The sequence below is a fragment of the Kogia breviceps genome, chromosome 2 (genome assembly GCF_026419965.1).
Source record: "Kogia breviceps isolate mKogBre1 chromosome 2, mKogBre1 haplotype 1, whole genome shotgun sequence".
In the NCBI taxonomy this organism is placed as follows: domain Eukaryota; kingdom Metazoa; phylum Chordata; class Mammalia; order Artiodactyla; family Physeteridae; genus Kogia; species Kogia breviceps.
In genome coordinates, this window is record NC_081311.1 from 9,678,393 (window position 1) to 9,700,590 (window position 22,198).

A 22,198-nucleotide genomic window follows, 5' to 3' on the forward strand; every position below is an offset into this window, starting at 1 on the left:
TACATTTGGTTTTTTATTTGACTTGTTGTAGGCTTCTGAATTATTTATGTCTGCACTCAGTTCATAGGAGTGATGTACTCACTAGGGTAAGAGACTAAACAGCTGTAACAAAGAGACACCAAAATGCAATGACTAAAAAGTGATAGAAGTCTGTTTCTTTCCTCACATAACAGTCCAGTGTGGGTGTTCCAGGTCAGCCTGCAGCCCTGCTGCCCCCTCCCCCCACCATTCTGGGATTCTCTTCAACATGTGATTTTCAAGGTCACTCTGGTTTTTACTAATCGAGCCAGTGGGGAGGGAAAGGGTGGAAATTCAGGGTTACAAATTTCTTTTAAAACAAGTGAGGCAAAATTGAACATGTCAGTTTGGTTCTGTTCCATTGCAGAAAGCTTGATTACACCTTGTGAAGGGACTGGTACGCTCCCTTGCCAGGGTGCCACAGTCTTAACCACAGCCCTGACCTTGGAAGATGGGAGAATGGATCTAGTGGACATGCAGTCGTCTCTGCCACGTTGGATAAAAGGGGGCTTTTTTTCCTGTGTGTATTTTAATTGTGTCAGATGGCCTGGCTGATGGACTTTGATCTCTTTTGATTTATAGATGAGCCCATGGAGCCCACCATGGAGGATGCCGTTGCCAGTGACTTTGCTTTAATAAATAAATTGGATATACAGTGTGACCTTAAAACACTCAGTGATGACCTCAAAGAGAGCTTAAAGAGTGAAGAGAAGAAGAAAGGAAAGAGCTCAGAATCTAATGAATTAATCCAGTCACAAGATATGGAAGAGAAGTTGGACTCTGGTGAACCATCACATTCAGTAAAAGTGCATACACTTCCTCAGCCAGGTATTGAAAGTTTGTTAGCAGGCCATATTAAAGTCATGTTAAATGATTTTCTTTGTGCTTGAGACATTGTAATCCCTGGGTGCTCATGAGCTAAAAAAGTGAATTACTCATGAAATCTGTAAAATAGATCCCTGTTTTATATACCTTATTATTACCTGGGTTTGGGTGAAAAAATTGTTTTAAAAACCCTGAAATAATAGCCTTATTATCCCCTGAAACAGACATTTTAAAAGAGTTCCATTTCTTTTTACTACCTTAAGGCCTTAGAGGTTTGAGAATCAAATTTTTGTCAGTGAGAGGGTATGGTGCTAAACATTTTATTTTCAGTGTTAAATGAGACAAAGTAAGTTTTAGATATTATGTCCTAAATATAGACATTGTGAAATTCTTCACTTTATCATTAGATCTCTTTATGCAATCAAAATTAATTTTAGTTTGAAAACTTCCAAATTAAAAAGAAAAATTTCCAGGGTGTTCCTTGGTGGGCCTAGTGGTTAGGATTCCAGGCTTTCATGGCCGTGGCCCAGGTTCTGTCCCTGGTTGGGGAACTGAGATTCTGCAAGCTGCTCAGCCAAGAAAAAAAAAAAATTCCACATTTTGATATTTAATCTCACCTTTAATAAGGTGAGACTTCTTTCTGTATTACCATTTATAAAAGAATTAGGCTTAGAAAATTTATCCAGCATTAAATGGATTTATTATATATATGTGTGCACGTATGTATGACTCTTTCAAAATTATTTCATTAAATGTCAATTTGTGTAGTTATTATGCTTCAGTTCTTGAGTTCTTTATACAAAATAATCCAAGGGAGAGATTTTTAATATTATTTTAGTTTTTTTGTTTAAATTATAAGTTACATGTGTTAAAGCACAAAAAACTTTGCATTTTTATTTAATAGTTTTTTTTTAAATCTAAAGATCTCATGGCATTTAAATTGTTCATCTGAGATTTCATCCTAATTGATAAGAATAGTCCAATAAAATATTTTGAATGGTTTAGATAATTTCTTTCAACTCTTACTCTCTTGGGCATTAGTGTTGGTCAGTTTTACTATTTTTATTTTAAAAATTACTTATAGTTTATAGAATTTGAAAAACCTTCATTTTAGAGAATTTCAGAGACAAATGTAGACTGAATATTGTAATGAATTTCCAGGTACCCTTCCCTCATTTGAAACAATTATTGACTCATGATGTCCACTCTTTTTTTTTCTTCTAGTTTTATTGAGTTGTAATTGACATACGGCACTGTATAAGTTTAAGGTGTACGGCTCAGTGATCTGACTTACATCGTGAAGTGATTCTCGCAATAAGTTTAGTGTATATCCATCATCTCAGATGGGTACAAAATTAAAGAAATAGAAAAAAAAAATTTTTCTTGTGAAGAGAACTCAGGATTTACTTCTGAACAGCTTTCATTTATAACATACGGCCGTGTTCATTATATTTATCATGTTGTACATTACATCTCAAGTAGTGATACTTATCTTACAGCTGGAAATTTATACCTGTTGACTTGCTTTCATCCAGTCTCCCCCTTGACCACAAATCTGATCTCTTTTTCTATGAGTTTGTTTGTTTGTTTGTTTTTGAAATGATGGCCATTCTTACTCTTCCAGTATTGTATTGAAGCAAATTCCAGACATTATATCATGCTGTATTTCAGAATGCATCTCTGAAAGCTAAGTACTTTAAAAAACATTCATAATACCGTTACTGCACCTAAGTAAAATTCCTTAGTGTTGCTGAATATCTATTATTTAAATGTCTAATTATTTTTTCAGTCTTTCTTTTTTTTACTTTTATTTATTTATTTTTGGCTGCATTGGGTCTTTGTTGCTGCGCGGGCTTTCTCTAGTTGTGGAGAGTGGGGGCTATTCTTTGTTGTGGTGCGCAGGCTTCTCATTGTGGTGGTTTCTCTTGTTGCGGAGCACGGGCTCTAGATGCTCAGGCTTCAGTAGTTGTGGCTCGTGGGCTCTAGGCGCACAGGCTTCAGTAGTTGTGGCTCGTGGGCTCTAGAGCGCAGGCTCAGTAGTTGTGGTGCATGGGCTTAGTTGCTCCGCGGCATGTGGGATCTTCCCGGAGCAGGGATCTAACCTGTGTCCCCTGCATTGGCAGTTGGATTCTTAACCACTGCGCCACCAGGGAAGTCCCAGGTGTACTGCTTTTATACTGATGATCTGTTTTCATTCTTCTGAAGGAATTTATTGATTTGGGGAAATCTGTATCCCCTAAATAAACTGAAATCTGAATTTGCTGCCCATTGCAGTTTGCAGTGTGACAGTACATAAATATAGTGTGAAACAGTCATTGTAAGGATTGCTTAGTCCAGTGAATTAATTAGAGTAAAGATGACATAGGTGGTTTTTCATTAAAATACTGAAAAGTTGTTTCTCATTTCACTCTAGATAGTTTTATAATTTGTTCATAATTTTAAAACTTTGGTAGGAATGTAATTTTGAGTAACTGTTAGAAAATGCAGGTATTTTTCCTTATTACTATTTACGGGATATTGATATGTGAAATGAAGCATTGTTTTAGGTATTGGTGATACATATAATAGCTAATAAAAATAGATGGCCCTTTTTAAAAATTGGAGTGTAATTGCTTTACAATGTTGTGTTAGTTTTTGCTGTTCAATGAAGTGAATCAGCTATATGTATACCTACACCCCCTTCCCTCTTGGACCTCCCTCCCACTCCATCCCCCGTTCCACCCATCTAGGTCATCACAGAGCACCGGGCTGAGCTTCCTGTGCTTTATAGCATGTTCCCGCTATCTATTTTACACATGGTCGTGTATATATGTCATTCCTAATCTCCCAATTCGTCCCACCCTCCCCTTCCCCCACTGTGTCCATATGTCTGTTCTCTACATCTGTGTCTCTGTTCCTGCCCTGCAAATAGGTTCACCTTTACCAAAAAAATAGATGACCCTTAATTGAACAGTGGATAGTTTTATGAGCTGCACATGCATTAACACATTTAATCCATAGGAACTCCACCGTTAGGACTGGTTATTATCTTTCTTGTACAGACGAAGAAACGTGCCCACGGTCGTCTAGCCAGCTGTGACAGATCTCACCTCAGGTAGCCCATGTCAGCGTATGTGCTCTTGACCAATAGGCTGTTGTGCCTCCCAGGACAAATTTGAGAAAAGATGCATTCCCTGGCCAAAGAAAATTAATTCTCTAAGGCAACAGAGTGATGGCTAATTATGGAATTAGGTTTTTGTTACTGGTTTATTAGACTTATTCAAAGTTTTTTTTTTAATAGGTGAATTTTGTTTTTAGTTGGAAAACATGTAGTGAAGTTGTATTATAATATGGTCTCACTCTCACTATTTTCTCATCAAATTAGTTTCTTTTGACCAGGTCTTGGTCTCTGACAGGTCCCTTAACACTACGTCTTAATTTTCTTTTCTGTAAAATTGACATTTATATGATTTGTGAATACTGTTTCAGGATCCTAAATTTTCAGAAAAGCGTTTTTCTTTATTTAATTAGTGGCTTTTAAAAAATTACAAAGTTATGTTTAGTGTTAGAAAAATTGGAGAAAGAGAACACTAACAGAAAAAAGGAGGAGGAAAGTCCTTTTTAAAAATTTCTAAACCCAAGTAAAATGACTGTTAACATGGTGATATATTTCTTTCCAGGATTTTTCCTAAATTTTTTTTTTTTTTTTTTTTTTTTGCGGTACGCGGGCCTCTCACTGTTATGGCCTCTCCCATTGCGGAGCACAGGCTCCGGACGCGCAGGCTCAGCGGCCATGGCTCACGGGCCCAGCCGACATGCCCAGACCGGGGCACGAACCCGCGTCCCCTGCATCGGCAGGCGGACCCTCAACCACTGTGCCACCAAGGAAGCCCCCTTCCTAAGTATTTTAATTATATATATTTATACATAATGGGTTTTAAAAATAAATTTATTTTATTTCTTTACTTTTGGCTACTTTGGTTCTCTCTTGCCGTGCGTGGCTTTTTCTAGTTGCGGTGAGTGGGGGCTACTCTTCATTGTGGTGCGCGGGCTTCTCATTGCGGTGGCTTCTCTTGTTGCGGAGCACAGGCTCTAGGCGTGTGGGCTTCCGTAGTTGTGGCTCGTGGGCTCTAGAGCGCAGGCTCAGTAGTTGTGGCTCATGGGCTTAGTTGCTCTGCGGCATGTGGGACCTTCCCAGGCCAGGGCTGGAACCCGTGTCCCCTGCATTGGCAGGTGGATTCTTAACCACCGTGCCACCAGGGAAGCCCATGTTGTAACATTGAATAATGACAAATCCCCTAAAATTTCTACAGCATTTAAAATGGCTCTTTGATATTCTGTTGCTTATTTTAAAAATTGTATAATTCTATAATTGAGCATTTAGATTACTTTGAGGTTTTCATTTGTGTTCATTATTTGCCTCTATATCTTATGATTTTCTTGGGATAGATTCCTTGAAAACAACTTCCTAGATTAAAGGGTACTCACTAAAATTTGTGGTTTATAATAGTAAAAATCGTTATATATTAAAGGGTTATCAGTTTGATATTTGCTCTTTTAATTAAAACAAAAGTCTAATTGGAGCCAAACTAATGAGACCCCCTCAGTTAGAGAAGGACACAAATATCTTGAACTAAGCAAGGATATTTTTTCATTAAAAAAAACCTGCCAGAGTATGTTCTAGGATCAATCCTCATTTACACCTGGTTCCTAAGCATTTATCTCTGTCACCCGTGATAAATGCTTAGGTTTCAGAGAAGTGTCCCTCAGAAATGGGCTGGAGACAGCAGTGTCGTGAAGCAGAAGGTATTTGATCATGTTCTTTTTACAAAGGCAGAGAAGGGGATGAATATGTAAAAGAAGATGTTTCAACCATAAGAGCTGCCTGAAAAGTTTCTGTTACTATTTACTTTCTCTGGCAGTTCTTCGAAGGTAGAATTTAAAGATCAACTTAGGGGTCTACACCATGAGCCTCTGAAATGTCTACCCGAAGCTAACCTAACAGTTGGAACTCTTTGTCCTGATTTTGTGGATCCTTTGAGACCTTTAAAAAATATTTCTAGAGCCAAATGTGATTGGTCTAATATTTTGAAATTCTTTTTTAGGCAAAGGGGCAGATTTGAGTAAGCCTCCATGTCGAAAAGCAAAGGAAATCCGGAAAGAAAGGAAAAGGTTAAAACTCATGCGGCAGAACCCGGGTGGAAAACTGGAGGGTTTCCAGGTGCAGTGTCAGCCACCGTCTTTGTTCCCACCAAAGGCTAAATCCAACCAGCCCAAGTCACTTGAAGATTTAATTTTTGAATCTTTACCAGAGAGTGCATCACACAAGTTTGAGGTACTTTGGAGGGTGTTTTCTGTTTGTTTGTTTGTTATCTACTTTGTTTTCTTTTTTCACTTGAGATCATACAGTTGATGTTTTGCTGTTTATATAATGGGAAATTAAAGTGAGTTGGGATAGAGTGGCATTTATATTTACTAAGTTAATTGCTACTTGAGAAAAACCTTTTTTTTTCTTTAAGATTTAAAAAAGTAGGCAATTGGCTACTAAAGTTGTGAAAATTCTAGTTTTAGTGTGTTATTATTTGAGGTACTCTGGCTTTTTGTATCTCTTGATTGAAATTCAGTAGAGTGAAAAATAAAAAATACTGTTTTAAAATTTCATTTTTGGCAGTTTTGGTTTAGGTAGTGAAAGAGAATAGATCACAGTAGGCAAATCACTCTTTCATCCATTCTAATATTCTGATCTTGATCAAGGCAGCAAATGGTATTACATATGCAGGCCAGCAGTTAGGAATTAACTAAACAGTCCTAAATGTACTACTATAATCCTCTCATTAATTCCCCCCAAACCGATTTAGGCATAGTGTGAGTATGCCTAGTCTTAAGAGTATTCCTCTTATTTTTCCCAAATTGATTTATATTCCAGGTTACGTCTAGATTTTTCAATATTAGTTTGGTATATTTACAAAATTTTTTTCTAAAAAATAAGCCATAATGATTTTATTATATTCTCCTACTTGATTAATAACTGGTCAGCCTTTGAATTTATAGCTTAATATAATCCAAGAATATCACTTATCACTGAAAACCTGATGTTAAACATTTACTTTGGTGCAGTTTAAATCTTAGGACAATATATATTATCAGATACAAGTGTTAACAACTTTGACTATTATAATTCCTTGGCTGCTCTGTTTTGGTATTGACTTTCTCCTTCCCAAATTGTAAGGAGAATGGAACACACTATTGAATACTTAAAATAGTTTATCAAGAGGTTTTTAATCTTTTGATCAAATAGTAATGTATTCAGGGCACCAGGCACACCTAATATAACAGTTCTTCGGTAGGCACCTTTTACTTTTTTAATGTAATGATATCCAGGATGGATAGATTTTTGTTATACCCTGGGTGTCACTCTTTCATGAGAGCAACTACTTCTTGTGGCACAAGAAGTTTCCAATCGGAAACAAGAAGTTTCCAGTTACACCTTTCTATTGCATTACATTTGATTTCGTGTTTTACTCTTCTGTTTTGCTAATATATTTTAACTGGTTAGTAAATAACATTAAAATAAATGTTAGCCATTACTATGTACAATTACTGCTTTTAATGCATCCTCATTTTAGATATGAGGAGAGTAAGGCACAGAGAGGTTAATTTATTTACTTGACTAAAATGGTGACTTTAAGGTTTGAGTAAAGGGAACTGACCTTAGAGTCTTCATTTTAAGCTATGCCATGAAATAGGAAGGCTTTTTGAGGGTTGTCTTTTACACTTATAGAAAAACGTTGTAAGTTTAGAGTTAATGATGCAAGAAGGAGTGTCCAAAAAATATATTCACATTTTCAGTCTTTCGGATTGTTTTACTGAAGGTGAGTTGTGTACAGCTAATATTAAAGAGTATTTATTTGTGTCCGTGTCTTGAGTGCCAGAAGTATTCTACTGTTTTACAATAGAGGCAGTCTTACACAATTCAGTCAGTCTGAGAGCTTAGTCTTAGAATTTGGACAGTATCCTCTGCCTTCTTAATGAGTCTATAATTTGGAGAAATAAGTATTTTTCTTTATTTACTAACTGGTTGATTTTTAATGTTAAAATATTACCATTGTATGTTCATGCTTTCATATTTGTATTGGAACTTTGGGGCCTTTTGGGGTGGGAATAACTTAATGCATATATTCCATGGAATAAATAAATGAATTAATGAACATTGTTTTTTAACTCCTTCTGAAGGTGAGGGTGGTGAGATCATCTCCACCAAGTTCTCAGTTCAAAGCCACATTTCAGGAGTCTTACCAGGTCTATAAACGCTACCAGATGGTTGTTCACAAGGACCCACCTGATAAACCAACTGTGAGCCAGGTCAGCAGGCCGAGTGTGATTTTTCTGTACAAACGCAACTTTCCCCTCTATTTGATATCACTGTGTGAATTCTTGGTTTATTTGTGGTACATTTAATTTATATTCAATTTGCAGTGTATCTGCAAAGAGATAGGACCATGGAATATTGGGCACTCTGAAAGTGCAGATTTTACCTCATGCCACGTTAAGAGCCTTTCATGTATAATTTCGTAATGGAAAGTAAAATGAAGTGTCTCTATTTAAAGTCACTATGTTTAGATGAGTTTATTTAAGAGTTAGTGAAAAGGCGATCTCTAAGTTAAAATATTTATGAGAAAAAAGTAAAAAAAAAACCCACTATATTTATGGTAGGCATACTTTGCCCAACACAGCTAATATGCTTTATCTCCATTTAAAAGTCATGTGTAGAAAAAGTTCATAACAACTAAATTACTCTTCATTGATGTACTACCCATACGCAACGGAGTGGGACTAGGAAAGCAAGATAGTAGAATGTTTTAATTGAAGTCCTCATATACTTAAAATTTTACAAATCAAATTACCCAAGAAAAATCTGGAAGGGGAAAAAGTTTAAAGCCCTTAATATGCGTAGAGGTGACACAGGTAGTGGCAATTAGCATGAGCAGCAGTATTGGCTCTGCCGTATGCAGAGAACCACAACAGGTAGATAGAGGGAAAAAAAACAAAAAGAAATTGTCCCGGCCCTTGTGAGTTTAAATTTTTCGTGAACATTGGTGCACAGTTTGTGCTTCAGGCTCCGTGCTAGCCAACCTGTCCCAAGGGTTATTCGTGTTATAAAAATTCCAGCGCTGAGCTTTGGAAGTGGATTTGCGGAGATCCTACTCTAGCCTCACCTTCAGAAGCATATCATCCGGTAGAGGTGTTTCAGTAGCGTTTGCTTGTATCTTCCTTGCTCTGAAGGTGAGGCTAGTACCTGTCTCCTTTGAGGACCCCGAGTTCAAGTCGTCCTTCAGCCAGTCATTTTCTTTATATGTCAAGTATCAAATGGCTGTACACCAGGACCCGCCTGATGAATGTGGGAAGACCGAGGTACCTTTTGCTAAATGTTTCTTTCCTATGTTGATGAGGTTGTCTGGGAAGACGCATAGTATCAATATATAACCTTCTTCTTCCATTTTCTCATCTGTTAAGTAGAGTTGACGATCCTTACATTGTGTATTACTGAACTTCTGTGAAAACAGGTTATACATGTGATCATTTTAAATCCCTCAGAAAAAAAGGATATGTTTTTACTCAGTGTTCTCTCCAGGAACCTGAGTGTATAGTGTTTACATGGCAGTCACTGGGCTGAGACAGCACACGTCACTGAGTGCTCTTTGTGTGCCAGACTGTGCCACGGCCCACAGGGACGAGTCTCTGTCTTCAAGGAATTGATGATCGAACGGGAAAGACGGACCAATAAACAAATATATCTTAATAAGAAGCATGTGGGAAAAAAACTGAATGTGTTGAGGTTACATAGAGCATCATTTAACATGCATTTATTGAGGGCCTGTATTTTCCAGCTGGAGATATTTCGATGAATAAGAGATGGCATACTTTCCACAGTCGGACAGTGATGTTTTGGAGGAAAGATGCCAACAGATGTAGAAGGATTGAAGTTTTGATTTTTTTGTTTTTTTTTTTTAAATGACATAGGATGTGTTAGCTTAAAAGAGATGATTAATAAGGCAGGAGTTAATGCTGCATGTTCCCTGAGAGAATGCTGACTTCTGGGTCTCACAGAGCCTTTCTCGGTCAAGTGTGGTCTGCAGACCAACAGCATCAGCGTCACGAGGAATGCAGACTCTCACGTCTCCCCTCAGACCTACTGAATCACAATCTGCGTTTTGAACTAGGTCTCCAGGTGATTCATGTGCACGTTCCGATTTGAGAAGTGCTTCCATAAGTTCCCCGTTGAGATCCATAGCTGTGGGTGGTAGCATTTACAGATAAGGATTCTGAAAGGTGTAAGAAGTTCCCTTTGATATTCCCAGGAGGTCTTAATTCCTTTCTGAGCGTTATTCTTTCCTGCTACCCTTGAGGTTCTGGCTTTGTGCCTGCCTGCTTACCAGGTATGGATAGTTGGACCCAAACACCCTGACATGTTTGATGTGTTTCCGGGAACCCCCTCACCCCCCTTTGGGCTTGGAGTCCATTCCTGCAGACTTAGTTCAGTGCGAAAGTTCATAGTCTTAATTGAGACAGATGGGTAAGCAGTTCCAGTGCTGTTGGATTAGTAAGGAAAGCCACCTTAGTGTGGGGCTGGAGGTTAGGGAGGTTTTTCTGAAGGAAGTGACATCGGAGCCAAGTCTGAAAAGATCAGTGCCGCTCAACATCTGGACAGGCTCTAGGACAGTGTTCTGTATTTAGGATAAGGTATGATTGAGGCTTTTTTTTTTTTTTTTTTTTTGCGGTACGCGGGCCTCTCACTGTCGTGGCCTCTCCCGTTGCGGGGCACAGGCTCCGGACGCGCAGGCGCAGCGGCCACGGCTCACGGGCCCAGCCGCTCCGCGGCACGTGGGATCTTCCCGGACCGGGGCACGAACCCGTGTCCCCTGCATCGGCAGGCGGACTCTCAATCACTGCGCCACCAGGGAAGCCCGAGGCTTTTTTAAAAAGGCTTAAATTTACATTCACTACCATCGGTAGTACTGAACTCTGGGTACATGATTTGACCTTGTGTTTAAATAGAAATACATAATGGATTTCTTTATTGTAGCCAAATAGTTTTGCTTTAATGATTCATTTTATAGTATCACATGCTTACAGCAAATTCATACTGGTGGGAAAGTTTGTATAAACTATCATAAACTTTCCCACCAGTATGAATTTGCTGTGTTTAGTACTTTGATTTCATGCAAGTGAGTATATTTGGCTTTGATAAATTCTTTTACTTCATTCATAGCATTTTATTTACCTCACATCTAACTGAATTCGTATGGAGTTTTCAGAGACATTTGAAATGATGTTGTTTTTCACATGGGCGAATTTGTCATCTCACTGAATGTAGTTTCTAAGAAATAACATGAAATAACATTTTGTAAGTCAAGACTCTGTACTGTGCTTTTTTCTTTATAATAGCCTTATTGAGGTGTAATTCACATACCATTATAAGTCACCCATTTAAAGTATATGATTCAGGGGTTTTTAGTATATTCACAGAGTCGTGCAACCATCCTCACTAGCGCCAGGGTATTTTCATCATGCCCAGAAGAAGCCCCATTCCCATAGGGGTCACTCCTCGTTTATTCCCCAGACACCCCAGCTCCAGGCAACCATATTCCACTCTCTGTCTCTGGATTTCCTTAATCTACAATCAAAATTGTGCAATTCATATAAATGGAATTGTACAATGCTGGTCTCTTGTTGACTGGCTTCTTTCTCTTAGCACAATGTTTTCAAGGTTCATCCATGTTGTAGCATGTGTGAGTACTTCATTCCATTTTATGGCCCAATTAATATTTCATTGTATGGCTATACCAGATTTTGTTTCTCTTTTAATCCATTGATGGACTTTTGGTTTGTTTTCATTTTGGGGCTTTTATAGAAAGTTTTGCTATGGACGTTCGTGGACAGGTATTTATGTGGACATATGTTTCCATTTCTCTTAGGTGTATACCTAGGAGTGGAATTGCTAGCTCATAGGGTAACTCTGTGTTTACCTTTTGAGGACGTGCCAGACTGTTTTTCAAAGTGAGACACCTTTTTAAATTCCCACCAGAAGTATGCAAGGATTCCACTTTCGCCACATGCTCAGCAATACTTGTTTACTCCTTTATTTATTTTTTAAATTTTAGCCATCCTAGTTGGTGTGAAGTGGTTATCTCATTGAGGTTTTTTTGGTCTGCTCTGCGAGGCTTGTGGGATTTTAGTTCCCCGACCAGGGATTGAACCCGGGCCGCAGCAGTGAAAGTGCCTAACCCCTGGACCACCAGGGAGTTCCCTCATTGAGGTTTTGATTTGCAGTTCCCTGATGGCTAACGATGTTGAGCATCTTTTCATGTGTTTTTTGGCAATTTGTATATTTTCTTTGAAGAAATGTCTATTCAGATTTTTTTCCCATTTATAAATTTTTGCCGATTTTTTAAGGGACTAGATACAAGTCCCTTATCACATATGTGATTAGAAATATTTTTTTCATTCTGTGGATTATCTATATCTCTAGTAGGATTTTTTATTTTACAGTCTGTTTTGTCTGATATTGGTATAGCCATTCCATCTTCTTCTGGTTCCTGTTTGCATGATACTTCTATACCATTCTTTTATCTTCAGTCTCTTTGTGTCTTTGCGTTTCAAGTGTGTCTTTTTTAGACACCATATATTTGGGTCTTTTTTTTTTTTTTTTTAATTCGGAGGAAGAACAGTCTCTGCCACTTAGTTGAAGTGTTTAATCCATCCATATTTAATGTTGTTATTGATAGAGTTGGATTTATGTCTTCATTTCACTTTTTTCTATGTTTCATGTCTTTGTTCTTTTATTTCTTTACTACTTCCTTTTGCATTAAATGTGTATTTTCTAGGGTAACATTTCAATTCCTTTAATGATCTTTTCACCATATATTTTTGAGGTGTTCTCTTAGTAGCTGCTCTAGGGCTTACCATACACATGTTGACTCACAGGAGTGACTACAGATTTATACTAACTTGACTCCAGTGAGGTATAAAAATGTTACTCCTGCTGAGCTCTAGTCCCTCCTCCCCGTTTTCGTGCTATTTATAACATATATGTTATAAACTCAATATATGTTGTAATTATTACCTTATATGATTTTATGTCTTTTATAAAGCTGAGAAGAGGAATAGGAACAAGTGTTTGTTTATAATTTGTTAAAATTAACCTGATTTTCCATTTCTGGTTCTGTTCATTTGTTCCTGTGGATTTGAGTTACTGTCTAATATAGTTTTCTTACTGTAGTTCAGCTTTGTTACCATCCACCTTCCTTATGATGCTGTTGTCAAATATCTTACTTTTCTATATGTTAATAGTACCAACAGTACACTTAGACACATATTGTTTTGTACAGTTGCTTTTAAAATCAGTTAAGAGAAGAAAGAATACACACGGTGTATTTGAGAAGCCTCTGATGTCACGCCCTAGGGCCTCAGCCTTGGACATTGCGCAGTCACCCTGGGGTGACAGTGGCCTTACTAGTGTTCTCTTTGTCTCTTTCCCTGATGCCTCTGTTAAGGTGTTTTTATCTCTGTTGGTTTCACATCCAGCTCTTAGGCTCCACTAATTGCTGACTGTTTGCTGTATTGTTTTCAGTAGTGCCCCAGGGCATAAATTGCTCCGTAGTTTGATTTATTAAATTTAGTCCCCTTTGCAGCAGCAGTTTTTGAGGCCAATCTTTGAGATTTGTTCTGACCCCAGGAGGTCTCTTCTTCACTGTCTCTTTTCCCGTTTCTCTCTGGTAAACCAGCTGGCCTACGGTTTAGCTTGTTGCCCTCGTGGAACTACTAGCCTCCTCTTAAATGCTTCCACCAAAATCTCCATTGTTTTCAAGATTTCCCCTAGGCTTGAACTCCCCTCTGTTCCAGATGTAGTCGGGATTTCCGAGGAGCTCTGTTCTCCGGCCTCTGCCCTCTTGAGCTCCTTTGTGCCACTGCTCTGGAGCTGCAGGCGGGGACGGTGGCTCATTTCTCTCTGAGTGTCACCTCTGCTTTATGAGCAGCGCACGGTCAGGAGCTAAATCCTAGTTCTGGTCTTCTCTAGGTAGATGATTAAGTTTTGGACTCGTTAACAGGGAATTTTAAGACCTGTGAGCTGCCCTAGTGATAGTTCTGTGTAGGGAGATGGTCACTGCTGTAGGAGTCCTTCACATGCCATGTTTTCATCTTAGACATTCTTTCTTCACTTGGCAGACTCTTGCTCACAGGTAAGGAGTAAGTACTCTGTCTGTGGGGCTGGCTGCCTAGACGAACTGATTTGGACATGCTACTTTGCTTCTCGGGCTCGAAGTGTGAGGCGTTTTATACTGAAGGGACCTAATTCCTGTCATGGAGTACAAATAGTAGTTTTCCCTTGTACCTGGCTGCGGTTTCTACCCAAGGAACCAGCCAGTGTTCCTGTGCTCAGAGGCAGAAAGAGAAGCCAAAAAAGTTCTCCTTTGAAAAGTTCACATGATGTCCTGACCTGCTTTATGGGCTCCATGCAGCAGCTCACTGTGTGGTGGTTTTGTCAATATAATGGGCCAAACTAATTTAATTATGTTCAAGAAAATCCATTTTTGCTTTTGTTGTTGTAAACCATTTGAAGTAAAAAACAGTCAGCATACTAACTTGGGAACTTTAAGTAACCATGTCAATGCATAAATCCATTTTTACCCTGTTGGTGACCGTAAAATAAAATCGTTTAAACACCCCAAAAAGTAGGTTATTCTTTGAGAGATTTGATGAGAATATAAATAAATATAGATTGCTTTGATATGCAGAATAGCAAGTCAGTTCTTTTTAGTAACATCTTTAGAAAAACAGCACATAATTGCAGATGGTGAGATGGTATAGGACTTAGTAAATTATTCTATATGTTTGTTTCTATTACTGTTTTCAATCATTCAGGTAGATACCAGATTTTCAGAAAATAATACTACCTAGATAAAGTAAAACAGGAGTAATTTATCACCTATCTTTTGTATAATACAGTATAAAGCCAGCATTTAATAATCTTTGTTTTTCAAAATATCAGTAATTCCATATGATATAAACATGAGATTTTTAGCTGAAATTTTATTGATGTTATATTTTAGAAAACAGCATTATCTAATAATGTTTATTAAGTGCCAGTTGATCTCAGCTCTTCTAAACTATTTGAAGAACAGGCTGTAACCATAGCTCCAGTAGTCTCATCACAATTCCGAGGCATTGACTAAACTGTTTTCCAAATTTTATTAAGGACTTTCAAACATAAAGGAAGATTGAGAGAATAGTATACTGACCACCTGGTACCCATCACCTAGATTCAACAGTGGTTAGTTTTCTGTGTTTGCTTTATCTTTTTCTGTGTGTTGAATCATTTTCGCTTAGATTATGCATCATGACATTTTACTCCTAAAGTCTTTAGCGTACGTCTCTGAAAAAATAAGATGTGCTGCTTCAAAATGCAATGCATTATCACATGTAAGAAAACTAATGATTCGTAAATATCATCTAATATCTGACCCACTTAAAAAAAATTGCCCATTAAAAAATAATCAGTATCCAGTCTAGGTTCGTAGATTATATTTAGCTGTATATTAGTTTATATTTTTTAAATTGTATAACAGCTTCTATCTTTCAACTTTTTTGTGATATTGACTATTTTTTCAACTTTTTGTTTTGAAACTTCTGAAATTTATGAACCGAAAAGTTGAAAGAATACAGTGAACACCCACCTACTGTTCACAAAGGTTCACTGGTTGTTAATAACTTTTGTGAAATTTGCTTTGTCATCTTTTCTTCACTGGAACCATTTGAAAGTAAGTTGTGGGTATTATAACACTTTACCTGTAAGTACTAAGCACCTATCTCCTAAAATAAGTATATTCTCATGTAACCACAATGTTTATCATTCCTAAAAAATTAACAGAAATTTTATAACATCATAATCCATATTCAGATGTTCCCAGTTATACCCAAAATACCTAGAAAGCTTTTTTTACAAAAATACTAGATCCAGTCAAGGTTCCTGCATTGAATGAAGTATTATATTTATGCTATGTTTATAATATGGCTGTTATGTTTCCTAAGTCTTATTAAATTTTTTTCTTCCTCATGACTGATATTTTAAAAGAATGTAGGCCAGTTGTTTTTAGAATGTCTTTTATTCAGTGTTTGTTTCTAATGATCAGATTCAGCCTACATGTTTTTAGGTGTAGGTGATATGTACTTTCTAAAACAACCCTTTTATTGAAGTATAGTTTATTTTTATTTTATTTATTTTTTTTTCGGTATGCGGGCCTCTCACTGTTGTGGCCTCTCCCGTTGCGGAGCACAGGCTCCGGACGCGCAGGCGCAGCGGCCACGGCTCACGGGCCCAGCCGCTCCGCGGCACGTGGGATCCTCCCGGACCGGGGCACGAACTCGCGTCCCCTGCATCGGCAGGCGGGCTCTCAACCACTGCGCCACCAGGGAAGCCCGAAGTATAGTTTCATACAGGAAAATGTACATAGGTGTTCAGATAGGTGAATTTCCCCAAATGGAACTCAAGCTTGTTAAGTGGCTCTCAGATCACGAAATTGACTGCTGCCAGCCCCTCAGAGTCCCCTCTTGCGCTTTTCCAGTCACTGCCAGTACTTTCTTGACTTGTAAGACTGCAGATTAGTTTTGTCTGTTTTGTACTTTAAGTTGAATCACATGTGTGTACTCTTTTGCTCAACATTATATTGAGTGCAATTCATCTGTATATTTGTGTGTTGTAGATTGTTCAGTCTCATAGCTGTATACTGTTCTAGTTATGAATATACCATAATTTTTCCATTTCTACTGTTAATGGGAAGGCGAGCAGCTCCTGGTTTGGGGCTACTATGAATAGTGCTGCACGTGTATATCCTTTTACGTGTCTTTTGGTGAACATATGGGTACATTTCTGTTGGGTATACACCTAGGAGAGAATTGCTGTCATTAGGTATGCAGATGTTCAACTTTTAGATATTGCCAGTTTTTTCTAGGGGTTATGCCAGTTTTTTTGTCCTGCTGTATCATATCAGGCAGCACATAATGTCAGGTTGCCCTTTATTTGTGATGCTAGGTCTGCTCACTTAGATGGATGGCAGCCATCAGATCTTTTTATTGTTAAGTGCTATTTTCACCTTTGTAACTAGGTCTTTCCATTGTAAAGGCACATTACACACTATTTAAAAAGTGAGCTGTAGGATGATATTGATATTTTTGAGAGATTTTGAAAAATCTCTGTCCCAATCACCTGTCATCCAATCATTTTATCATCCTTTGGTGTTCCTGCCTGAATCAGTTATGGGAAGGTAGGAGGGGCTGCACAATGGTGATTTATCTGTTTTATTTTCTTCTACATTTATTATCTGAAATTGCATATCTTCTGTAAAGAAGAGCTTTATCTTCATTTACCCCCCCCATCATTTTTCCTTCTGGTATCACTGTGGGCTCATGGATTTAAAAAGTTTTCAATTATAATCCATTGCTATCTTTTTTTTTTATGCTTAAATTGTACCAAATTTGGCCAGTAGGATTCCCCTCAAGGGAGTCTTTAAGTTTTATTCCCTTTTTATCTGGTTCAATAAGATGTTCCAGACTAATGTGTTTTTCTTCTTCCAGATTTGGAATCGGCCTTTCTCCAATGAGTCCTAGTTCCTTTTAGTGGAGAATGGTATTGTTGTGCCTAAATCAGGATGCTAGTTATGCTCTTTAGGTACATGACAGTGGCTTTTGAAAGTCCAGGCCAGTTATCTTAAAGAATGTCCCACATTCTGTATTTGTCCAAATCTTTCCTCCTGGTCTAATTTAGCTTCTTTGTTGCCCAGATTTCCTGTAGACTGAAAATTAAGTCTAAACCTTGATTCAGTTTAAACAATTTTGACAGATATGCTTCATAGGTGATTTTGTGTACATCGTGTTATGTCAGAAGTTGTATAATGATGGGTTGTCCCAGTGTTGATGCTAACTGCAAACACTAGGTTAAGGAGGTAACGTCTAGTAGGTATCTTCATTGTAAGGATAAGATGTTCCCTGTGTTTAGCAAGTTATCTGTAGGAGAGTTACTTCTGCACAGATCAATGTCCCTTTTGTCAACAGCCCTTCATCTAGTGGTTTTAGTATCCACTGATGGTCTGTGGATCAGTCATTTCACTAGTGGTTGTGGAACAGTGGTTTGTTCAGCTTTTCTTTTCCTTTTTTATACATTTATTAATAGCTATTCTTTGTTAAAAAAAAAAAAGGCACTGGGAGGTTTTCCTAATCAACTGAGGATGAGCTAGTTTCTCCTAAGAAGGTGAGGTCAATGCTGAATTCTTTCTCCTCAATTACAGATTTTAGAGTAAGGACTTGGTGACAAATTAGTATCCCTCTCTGTCCTTTTTTTTTTTAAACTATCACTGCAAAACTCATGAATGTTTTTGCTTCAGTACATTATAATCACAGTCATTCTTTTTGACACTCAAATAGTCCCACATTTGGCCAGTGCCAAATCCTTCAAGATCTCCCCTCTGTCCTTTTGGTCTTAGGAGTCTTGCTTTCTGGAACAGAAAAGATACCCCAGTCTCATCTTGTGCATTTCCAAGCCCTATCTTAGAACCTGCCAGCCGTTTTTTTCAGGAAGCCTTGGTTCTTTTAAATGGAGATTGAATTTAGAGACCAAGAAGAGTTGGGTAGTATGAGTTTATGTTGCTATTACCAGTTCAGATTTCACATTGTGAAGTTGTCTTAACTTTTCTGATTTTATATGTTTCCTTTTTTTGTTTCTTGATCACAGCGTATTTACAAACTTGCTTTATATTATGATATACATAAAGTAGATTCACCATTACAAAATTGATAGCAGTACTTCTCACAACTGATGAGTGAAGTTTATGATCCTTTTGTGATTCTTTTTTGTCCCTAGAATGTATCCCACTCAGATGTTCCATCAGAATACTGTGTTCAGAAGTCATGTGGAATAATTTCATTCTATGATGTGACTTACGTTCACTTATTTCAGTTTGTTTTCCATTTTGGAGTTGGCTTCTTAATTTAATTTTAGTTTTTAATAGGTGATAACATTTACGTAGTTCCAAAGACAAAAGTACAGAAAGAGAGATTCACTTAGAGAAGTCCCCTTTGCATATCCCCTCTACCCTGTCCCCTGCCCTCTGGTAATAACCATTTTGATTAGTGTCTGTGTTTTTTTTTTTTTCCCCCTAAATAAATAAATACATAAATACATAAATTTATTTTTGGCTGTGTTGGGTCTTCGGTGATGCACGAGGGCTTTCTCTAGTTGCAGTGAGCGGGGGCTACTCTTTGTTGCGGTGCGCGGGCTTCTCAGTGGTTTCTGTTGTTGCAGAGCACGGGCTCTAGGCACACGGCCTCAGTAACTGTGGCTCACGGGCTCTAGAGTGCAGGCTCAGCAATTGTGGCGCACGGGCTTAGTTGCTCCACGGCATGTGGGATCTTCCGGGACCAGGGCTCGAACCCGTGTCCCCTGCACTGGCAGGCGGATTCCTAACCACTGTGCCACCAGGGAAGCCCCTAGTGTCTGGTTTATCCTTCTAGAGTTTTGTTTGTTTTTCCAAAAATAAACAAATGCATATGAATAGGCTTATTTTTCCTCCTTTCTTTCACCAAGAAGAACATTCTGCGTACACTCTTTGGCACCTTTCTTCTCTAAACACATATCCTAGGGATTCCTCTCATATGATATAGAGATCACCCTCATTCTTTGTTTTTTTCAACCATGTATTTTTTTCTTGAGTGGACATACGGTAGTTTATTCAAGCAATCTCCTATTAAGATTGGCTTGTTTCTGGGCTTCCCTGGTGGCGCGGTGGTTGAGAATCCGCCTGCCGATGCAGGGGACACCTGTTCGTGCCCCGGTCCGGGAGGATCCCACATGCCGTGGAGCGGTTGGGCCTGTGAGCCGTGGCCGCTGGGCCTGCGCGTCCGGAGCCTGTGCTCCGCAACGGGAGAGGCCACAGCGGTGAGAGGCCCGCGTACCACAAAACAAACAAACAAACAAACAAAAAAGATTGGCTTGTTTCTAATCTTTTGCTGTTACAGGTAGTATAATTCTGTCATTTTGCATTTGTGTGAAGGTGTACTTTTTTCTTGATCTGACATAGTGCATCAAAGGACAAAAGCTCATAGAATTTTGCTAGACGTTTGCCACATTTCCTCCACAGGTGTACTCTTCTGTGCTCCAGAGTATGAGAGCGCCTTTCTCCACAGCACCCCCAAAAGAGCGTGGTATCAAACTTTTGTGTTTTCTTTGTTTTTGTATCCTTGATTAATTTTTAAAGTATTGAAAGGATGTTAGGAAGAAGTGTCTTATTTTGGATAACTTCTGTGATCATAGGCTGAAGTGTGTATAAAGAATTTTGTTTTGTAGTTTACTTTATATAGTTTAATGAAACAGGTGAGAGACTGATGCTGGTGGTAACACAGAAGTGGAAGGGAGTAAGTAAAAGGGTTCTAAGGGGTGCTGAAGATGACGTACTGTTATTATCCCTAATAACCAGGAATATTATTGACAATGTAAATTATGAGACTTACAAATGATCTTTCTAAGAGTTTGCTTAATGAGTCATAACATTTTTCTCAATGAGAATATGAATCTTCCTTGTTAAATTTAGTGACTGAATCCAGGTTATTGCCTTAATAAAATATTTAAGCAGCGAGCAATTAGGCCCTGTCTGGTCTATAAGGAGTCTGCTTGCACTAAAGAGGCAGGCTTACATGCCCCTTTTCCTCCTCATTGCAGGATAAACATGTTATGTGATTTTGTGTGTATATGTGTGCATATCATATCATAGTTGCATTGTTTTAGAATTAAAGGAAATTTGATTTAAATTTTAAGAGAAATATATATTCCTGTCTCTCCTTTTTATGTGAGGTCGAGTCTTTTACCTGAAACATAGTTAGGGGGTATAGAAAGTAAACCTGGCTTGAATGATGTGCTCATAAGTCACTGTGTGGCAGTGCATTGGGCGTATCGAGTGTCATGCACGGAGGGCCCTCCGGTGGCATCATGGTTACGTACCCCCTCTTCATTGCCGACCACGCCTGTGGCTAGGGTGAGGGCCTGGGCAGCAGCTCCCATGGGCTGTGACTCCTCTGACTTTATTCTTCTTCCGTTGTGTCGACAAGAACCCTTCTTGAACTGTTTGTTCTGTGGCTTTGTTATCTGCAGTGGACACCTGCCTACTTTTAGTAAGTCCCTATTATAGGTCTGAACTACAAGTGCTTTCCTTTTGTGAGCATGCCGTTCTCTGTCTAATTAAACAGCGGAGGTTCTCAGGCTTCATGGTCACCCGTGTTCCGTATTTTCGTTTTCCCTTCTACTATGTCACACATTCACAAGTTAGTGACAAGAAAACATAATCATGGGAGATGAAAATAGTTTATCACCTGCTAGATGTCTTTGTCAGCACTAGAGCCACTTTTCTGGCATAGATTACAGAGCCCATCATCTTAGTTTCTGTTCAAATTGTTTAGAACACAGCAGTCTTTGAATCCATGGATGAAGATAGTGGAAATGTTATCCTAGGCGACAAGTACTCAATTGAATAATGCCAGACAGTTATTCTCTATTTGTTTGTAGATAATCATAACATTGACAATGTTACTTACCATTTACTGTTTTTTAAAGAAATCTTTAGAAGACTTCTTTGAAAGAAAAAGATGAACAAATTTTGTTTTTTAGAGTAGTTTTAGGTTAAAAGGCTTTTTTGGAAAAAAGTTCACATATTATTTGAAAGACGTATCACTAGGATTAATAAATCTAAATTATATATTTTTACTTTAATTTTATTTAAAAAACTTTTAAATTGAAAATTTCAAGCGTTCATAGGGTAGAGATAATAGTGCAGTGAACCCCGTACGCCCGTCGCTCAGCTTCAGCACTGTCAGCACTTAGCCTTGTTTCCCCTGGCCACTTTTTGTTTGTTGTTCCTGAAATTATGCTCTTTTACCTATACATACTTTAATTTTTTTTGCTTATTCCATCAGGCGATCTTGTATAAATTTAAAAATTACAGTGATTGAGGTCATTTCAGGCTACTGTGCTTTCCCAGAAAGCACTGTTTTCTAAACTGGTTCAGAGAATTTACTGTGAGAGACTCACATGTCAGGAGACCTCTACTTCTGAGGGATATTTATTTTTGGGGAAAGTTCTCTTATATTCAGGCATAAATGATTAGACAGTAAGTGTGGTAAAGAAAAGTTTGCCATGGGTCCCTTCTGACCCCATGGAGCAATGAAAGGAGGTGGTAGAATACCGGACTGTTGTCTCACTCCAGCCACCAGGTGGTGCTGTAGATCTGGAACAGGTTTGTCCCTTCATCCAGGCTCAGTCCTATCCCAGTGTGGG

General features: G+C 38.3%; 1 protein-coding gene across 38 annotated transcripts in view; it reads left to right on the forward strand.

Moving 5' to 3' along the window:
• The window catches only part of ATE1 (arginyltransferase 1), a 162,740-nt gene that overhangs the window by 11,831 nt on the left and 128,711 nt on the right, over positions 1-22,198 (forward strand). For 15 of the 38 annotated variants that reach the window (XR_010838795.1, XR_010838793.1, XR_010838796.1 and 12 more), the window contains exons 5-7: positions 601-846; positions 5,928-6,157; positions 8,056-8,184. Coding sequence is in view for 32 of the 38 variants with exons in the window: in XM_067024484.1 (XP_066880585.1) it covers positions 601-846; positions 5,928-6,157; positions 8,056-8,184 (605 nt within the window). In the remaining 6 variants the exon portion in view is untranslated. Of the gene's footprint in view, positions 1-600; positions 847-5,927; positions 6,158-8,055; positions 8,185-9,105; positions 9,235-22,198 lie in introns of all 38 variants that reach the window. The other 23 variants (XR_010838797.1, XR_010838794.1, XM_067024501.1 and 20 more) reach the window with 2 other exon arrangements.